Below are 7,322 nucleotides of genomic sequence, written 5' to 3'. Positions count from 1 at the left end.
AGCCCCTCTTCTCCCCAGCCCCTCTTCTCCCCAGGCCATCTTCTCCCCAGCCCCTCTTCTCTAATGCTTCCATTGTAATCTTCACTTACTTTCCCCTTCAGGCTCTACTCTCCTCTCTCCTCTCTCCTATAAGGTGCAGTCAGGGTATTCTTTTCCTCTTATAATTCACCTTATTTTTAACCTTAGAAGTATTTTTTTCAAGCAATAATGTGTCTTGTGGGGAAGCATTTTCCCTCCTCACTTGTGGTGGTTTGTTGAGAATTCCACAATGTGTTTTGATCATCCGTCCCCTCCCCAGTTCATCCCAGGCTCACTCCCCAGTGTTCTCCTTTTTTTTTTTTTTTTAAACCCTTAGGATCCGATTTGTGTTGCTCATACTTTCCTGAGTGTGGGGCCATCCACTGGAGCGTGGTGGTGTTACTTGTTCTTCTGTTGCTGTGATAAAGCATCACGACCAAGGCACTTTATAGGAGGGTTTTATTTGGCTTACAGTTCTGGGGGATAAGAGTCCATCATGGCAGGGGAAGGGTGGTGGCAGAGGTGGCCAGAGCAGAAAGCTGAGCACTCACACTTCAACCGTAAACACAAGTAGGAGAGCCAACAGGAAGTGGAACAAGGCCATGAACTTTCAAAGCCCAGCCCCAGAGACATTCTTCCTCCAGCAAGTTGCACCCCCTAAACCTCTGGAAACAGCACCACCAACTGGAGACTGAGGGTTCAGTCCATGAGCCTATGGGGACAATTCCCATTCAAACCAGCAGGCGGTTGGCCTGCCAGGGACCACACCTTAAAGAAGACTGACTCTCCCTCTCCCAGAGGTCTCACCTCTCGCTCCTCGGTACTGATGGAACATTGTGCCCACCCCTTCTCCATGCTGGGATTTTGTCTGACTTGAGCTTGCCACCCTGTGTGAGCACCAGAAACCAAACTTGGGTCTTCTGGAAGGGCAGTATGTGCTCTGAACTGCTGAGCCATCTCTCCAGCGCCAACATTTTTACATATTTTTATTTGCAATTTGATTTTCACATTTTCACTATTGAATAATAAAATTTTAGAATTGACACTGTTACCAAAAGATGTCAGTTTTAACCTTCTTAAGAGAAATGGAGCTTCATGGAAACTTTTATGTCCTAAGCCACCAATTCACATAGCTAGCAGGTAACAAATGTTTAATTCAAAAACAAACAAACAAACAAACAAATGGGGCTGGAGAGATGGCTCAGTGGTTAAGAGCACTGGCTGCTCTTGCAGAGGACCCAGGTTCAGTTCCCAGCACCCACATGGCAGCTAACAACTGTCCATAACTCCAGTTCTAGGGGATCTAACACCCTCTTCTGGCCTCTGCAGGCTTTGCATGTCATGGTGCACTTATATGTGAGCAAAACATATTGTGATAAGGTACCTTCTTGACCATAGCTACACCACGTTGAAGTCTGGACTGAATTCAGCCTCTAAAACTAAAAGGCAGTCGGCCCAGGTGTGAGAACAAGAAGGTGTGTCTCGCTGTGTCAAGGCAGGAGTTTGAGAACAAGCAGGCTTCTGGCTGCCTAGAGAACAGGTCAGAACGTCCTGGTTGCTCCTGCTAACTGCAGATTTATGGCTTCTGTGTTTCACACTTGGTTTGATTTGCAGAACAGTAATTGTTAGAGGGGCTTTCCACCCCTAAGCTATGGAAACACTTGGAAATAAACTTTTCATCATGGATGTGGTTTTTCTGCATAAAGGGTTACCCTAAGAATGGTTAGATACTGTACTTGGGTTCAAATGCCTTGTGTAGTCGCCAGCAGGCTAATAAAGGACTTTCTTTTGGCATTATTTTGTGACTGGGTGGGCTTCTCTGATGAAAAATCTTACAACAGCATACAATAAAAGTCAATAAATAAAACTTAAAAACTCGGAACACTCCTTCACCGAAGTAACATCTCAGACCTGGACTCGAGGCCAGCACAGAGACGCGCTCTTACTCCAGCATGTAGCTTGAGATGAGACCATTCATCACCTCCTTTGTTAGGTCAGAACTACTTCTTAGCCATTCCTTGTGGACAACACTTGGGTAGGAAATGGAGGAGAGGAGGAAGGAACTTAAGGAATCTCCCTCCTGGGGACCTAGACCATACTAACTTTCATTAAACTCTGAGAACCAGAAATTAATGCAGCCACAACAGCCAGGTCACTATATGAAAAACAAGATGATCCGCAGACCACGTCTTTGAGGACTCCATAGTATAAATCCAGGGGCTCACTGGACTTCCACATGTATCTCCTTTGAATGGACTGGTCTGACTATCTGCACTCACAGTCTCTCTAACTCAGCATCCACTACAGGTGACCACATCCGGAGGTGCCGGCCCTCACCTGAGGTACCGTACTCTCCGTCTGTACCCTGCCTGGAGCGGCCCCTGTCTGTTCCCTGCTGCCCTTTGCATCACTGCTTTCCCACAATGCACCATTCTTCATGACTGGAGGAGCTCTCCCATCAATCTTCTATTATATAAAAATAAGAGGCTGCTCTTAAGGCCTCCCTGGGAATGTGGCAATGTGTGCTAAAGAGCACATTCTCATCAAACAGCTCTCGTGGTGGGTTCCTTCAAAACCTGAAGGTCCTTTGTTTCCCTCTTGACAATCTCTTGTTAATGAATTGCTCACAGAGAGCATTGTAAAGAATTGGGGCAGGGCCACTCTTAAAAACCCAGAGTCAGTGCTTACTATGGAACAAGCACTATGACCAAAGTAAAAAGGTCAAAACAGACTTCAAAAACGTGATTGAAAGTTATATGGCCCCATTATCACGGACTTTTAGAATAGATTCAGAAATGATCTTCAATTGGCAGGAGACGTTGCATAGATTTTGGTATGTTAAGGCACCGGCAAGGTCCATGCTGGGGCATGCTCAGGCACTCAGGGTCTCATTTCAGGTCCGCTCAGGGTTAAGTCCGCAGGAATGCCTGGGAGAATCAGTGGCTGCCTCTAGATGCTGCCAGAGTGGCATGAGCTCCTCACTTTCTGTAGTGATGTGAGTTACTTGTTCCTTATTTAAAAAATTAAATACTGTGTAACCCAGGCTGTCCTCAAACTCACCAAGATCTGTCTGCCTCTGCCTCCCAAGTGGAGAGCTGGGATTAAAGATGTGCACCACCATGCCAGCTTCTAGTTTAAAATGAATCTCCGACTTATCGCTTTCCTCAGAGCAGCAAGCACCTCCTTGTTCCTCAGGCTGTAGATGAGAGGGTTGAGCATGGGGGTGAAGATGGTGTTAATCATGGAGAGGATCTCGTCCTGCTCAGAAGTGTGGAAAGAGTGAGGGGTCATGTAGATAATCATGGCTGGCCCATAATAAAGGCTCACTACAGCCAGATGAGAGGAACAGGTGGCCAGTGCTTTCCTCTGGCCCTCTGGAGAATTCATTCGGAGGACAGTGAGGAAGATGAGCAGGTAGGAGGCCATGATGAGTCCCAAGGGGAGGAGGACAAACACGATGCAGAGGCTGGACACCACTGCCTCGTACAGGGCAGTGTCTTCGCAAGAGAGCTTCAGGACAGCAGGCATTTCGCAGAAGAAGTGGTGGATTTCCCTGGAGCCACAGAATGGGAAGTGCATGGTGTAGATGGTGTTGATGAGGGAGTTGAGGATGCCTCCACCCCAGGATGCCAAGGCCATCCACAGACATACCCCGGAGTTCATGATAATTGAGTATCTCAAAGGGTTGCACACAGCCACATAGCGGTCATAAGCCATGACGGTCAGGAGGAGACACTCACTACCCCCAAGGGCAAAGAAAAAGAAAATCTGGGTTCCACAAGCAACTTTAGAGATGTTTTCCTTCCCGGAGAAAAAGCTGATGACCGTCTTTGGGACTGTGGTGGAAATTAAGGCCAGATCAATAACAGAGAGGTTACTGAGCAGTATGTACATGGGGGTGTGGAGCCGAGCATCCGCCCAGATCAAAAGGACCAGGACGGTGTTGCCCGTGAAGGCGATGAAGTAGATGAGGAGAATGGAGGTGATGAGGACGCCCAGGTACCGCAGCTCCGGGAACAGCCCCAGGAGAACAAAGTCTGTCCAGGTCTCATTCCCTCTGATCATGTTTTGGCCTTCCAGACTTACAGTGCAGAATCATAAAAATGTGCATGCTGATGAGGTGGTCAGCCTTTTGTTTTTGTAATTTCATCAGAAATACTTCCTTTGAATATCATTATCAACATAAAATTTAAAAAAAGACAAAAAAGAAAAGCTGAGGGCTGGGGCCAGACGTTTTATTAAAGAGTAAAGCTCACTTCCCTGAGACTGGGGACGGGGCTATGTAAACATCTCCGTTGTGGTAACATGGATGTGGGGATGTATCAACATGAACAGCCCAGGGGGAGGGGTTCAACTAGAACAGGCTAGATTCTTTGGAGAGAAACGACTGGTGAGAAGTACCAGGGTCAGGTCCGTGGCTAAACGTCATTCAAGGAAGAGAACACCCTGCTGTATCCCCGTGTGTCACTGGTTTGTAACTATGTCTCATGAACTTTGAACAGTCTGCCATACATGTAGCCTCACACTGGGTGCCTCAGTGGAGCAAGAGAGCAGGATGGGGACAGCTGGCATGGGATGTCATGGTACAGGGCACCATACAGCAGAAGACACCTGAGGAGCCACAATTTGGAGCTGGAGATGCCCTTCCACACCACTGTCTTCAAGGAGAACAGGTTGAAGAGACAGTAAGGATTCCTTTTGCAAGTGGTACACATTTCTGCTAATTTTGTTCAAGTTGGGATGATGACAGTTACCCTAGGGGTCACCTGCCTTACACACAGGGGAATGGCGGCACACACACACACACACACACGTATGAAATTGTTCTTGCAAGATCCACAAAGGGCCTTTGATCTAATCTCAAGATATTTTCTTTGAAGTAACCAATATCATTCAGTGCTTCTTGCTTTGAAGTCATCGTTTCTGATAGTCTTAATCAAATTTAATCATAGAAAATGGAACAAAGTCTCTAATCAAGGGGTTCTGTTTGGAATCCAGCATGTTCGTAGCTCATTGGCCAATTTTCACGCTAATATGCCGATGTGCTGTTTTGCCTCATGTGGCTTAAAATGCAGTCAACTGCTTATGAAGATGTCCTGGGGCTGAAGGTAGCCCCGCACGTGCTTTGCATGCCCAAGGCCCTGGGTTTGATCCCTCCCGCCTCATGCTTAGAAATCCTGCACTCACCAATTTGCCTCAGGCTGTTAACAACCTTATTAATTCACTTCTACTTAACTTGTCTGTCTTAATGTACTTGATGAAGATGTATTTTAAAATATCTGGATGCAGCTGATGGCTGTGGGTAAGGTCATGCACTCAGACCTGAGTACCCACCCACTTACCTGGGCACTCAGCACTGTTTGAATGGGTGTGCGGGTGCTTCCCACAACACTGACTGTAATTACGGAATGTTCTAGAACTAACCTGAAATGAAATCCAAAGCTTAACTTTTGACCTCACATTAAGATCTGGGACAAAGGAAAAAGGTGGTTAGAGTGGCTGGTCTGGTGTCCTTGGTTCTGTTTATTCAGCGTCCACAGGCCATGCTCCAACACTGTCAGCCATACTGTGCTCCCACCCCCGGGGCAATGGTCTCAGGCAGACCCTCACTTGGGCTCTTCTTTGGTCTTTAGGGTGTGGAGGAGGCAACCCTCCCTCTCCAGAGAGCAGATAAGGCGATTCTAGTGGTGATTCCACTTCCAAAGCACATCCGACTGTAATGAGGAACGAGGCTTTGGAAAGCACAGAGACTTTGTTTCGCTTACCGGTGAAGACCCCACATGTGCACAGCCTTCTCCATCAGCGGCACCCTGACCAAGGTGGTACACTGGTTAAAGCTGAACTACACTATCTCATCACTGTGTCCTCCAGGCTAGAGTTCACCCTACCTAGGATTCTCATAAGAAAAAATTTGTTTTGCGTTTAAAGAGGGACTCAGGTGCGGATGATGGGCAAGCAGGCAAACTAAGGCTGGCCTCTTCACCAACAAGGGCTGTGTGGCTTGCTCTACCCATGTAACAGGTGTTTCCTTTTCGTGTGTCTGCCTGGGAGAAGCTGGGCTTTTTCAGGTCTGTCTCAGAGCCGTCACATGGTGACTGGTGTGTAAGACAATCTACTACTAAGAAAGGACAGGAGGAAGGACAGGAACCTGTTAGGACCGGTCTGGGAGGACCACAGATGTTATTTTAAGCACTCACCTGTGGAAGTGGTCTTTGCAATATTACTGGTTGAAAATGGCTGTCATCTATGGAGAAATTATTTTGTCTCCTCAGATCCTTACCACCGTCGGTCTTAACACTGGGACAGATTGGTCCTAAGTCAGTGTCAGCACACGGCCAGGGTCAGCGGTCTCCTCCCTCATGGCTGCCTTTACCTACTCAGATGACGCTTGTTGGGTTCTGTCTGGCTGTCTTCTCCAGTCAGTTTTACACTGTTTCACACTAAAACTGTAAGAACAATTCAATAAAATTTAAGACTAAAGAAGTATAGTCCAATAAAAATAACTATGAAATACAAATTGATTTCTGGAAAGGAAGAGATGCCAGTCATGTTCAGGAAGATGGCAGAGGTTGGAAGGTTGATACTCCCTGAGCAGAAGGGAGTCCTGTGATCAGAGCTCTGCTGATCTCTCTCACACTGTGCTAGGTTATTTTTAGCATCCCATTGATTACCTCACTCTCTCAAGATCAAGTGCACAAGCAAAGGCCTGGGTTTGAACCCGGCAATCTGGTCACTCTCTCAGCCCCTCTCTTGCTCTCTGATTTTCCAGGACCCTCTCCTAGCGCAGGCATACCTGACGGTGAGGGTGCCAACTCAGCTGCACCGCCTCTGGGTAAAGTTAGCGTCCCCGTTCACAGTGGCTACCTGGGGTCTCCTGTCTGCAGATCTCAGGCCTGAAGGGATGAAACCCATGAACCCCGAAGGCCACAAATGATGACATCTGGAGAGCGCTAACCTGGGAGGACGCGTCGCTTCAGCCCATTTAAAGACCAGATTATAGGGACCAGCAAAACAGCTGGGTTAAGAATCTGAGGTCAGCAACAACATCAGAAAACGTGGGCTCCCAAGCACAGTCCAGCCTCTGTGGAGAATACACTCAGATGAGTGATTGAGACCTGCCATGGGGAAGATGGCCTGATCGATGCACACCACAGCAACTGGCTGCGACCCTCCAGGAAACAAGGGATAAATATGAGATGTGCCTCAGGAACTGCCTGATGAAATTAACACCTGTTACAGAAGCTCTCCTGGGAGCTCTGGTACGTCTGTCCTCTGGGAATCCTGTCCCCCAAACATCAATTAGC

At 47.6% G+C, this 7,322-nt stretch overlaps 1 protein-coding gene across 1 annotated transcript; it reads right to left on the bottom strand.

The window, feature by feature from the left end:
* Positions 1–3,147: 3,147 nt before the first annotated feature.
* Positions 3,148–4,097, bottom strand: LOC103741086 (olfactory receptor 2T2-like). Its single transcript, XM_008841771.1, has one exon. The coding sequence runs from the start codon at positions 4,081–4,083 to the stop codon at positions 3,148–3,150; it is 936 nt and encodes a 311-aa protein (XP_008839993.1). The 5' UTR covers positions 4,084–4,097.
* Positions 4,098–7,322: the final 3,225 nt, after the last annotated feature.

The sequence above is a fragment of the Nannospalax galili genome, unplaced genomic scaffold (genome assembly GCF_000622305.1).
Source record: "Nannospalax galili isolate Female #2095 unplaced genomic scaffold, S.galili_v1.0 scaffold3440, whole genome shotgun sequence".
In the NCBI taxonomy this organism is placed as follows: Eukaryota; Metazoa; Chordata; class Mammalia; order Rodentia; family Spalacidae; genus Nannospalax; species Nannospalax galili.
This window is presented reverse-complemented; position numbering and strand designations above follow the sequence as displayed.

Bases quoted from the DNA above. Each gene is read 5' to 3' on its own strand.
- LOC103741086 (XM_008841771.1), bottom strand. From the start codon at position 4,083: ATGATCAGAGGGAATGAGACCTGGACAGACTTTGTTCTCCTGGGGCTG.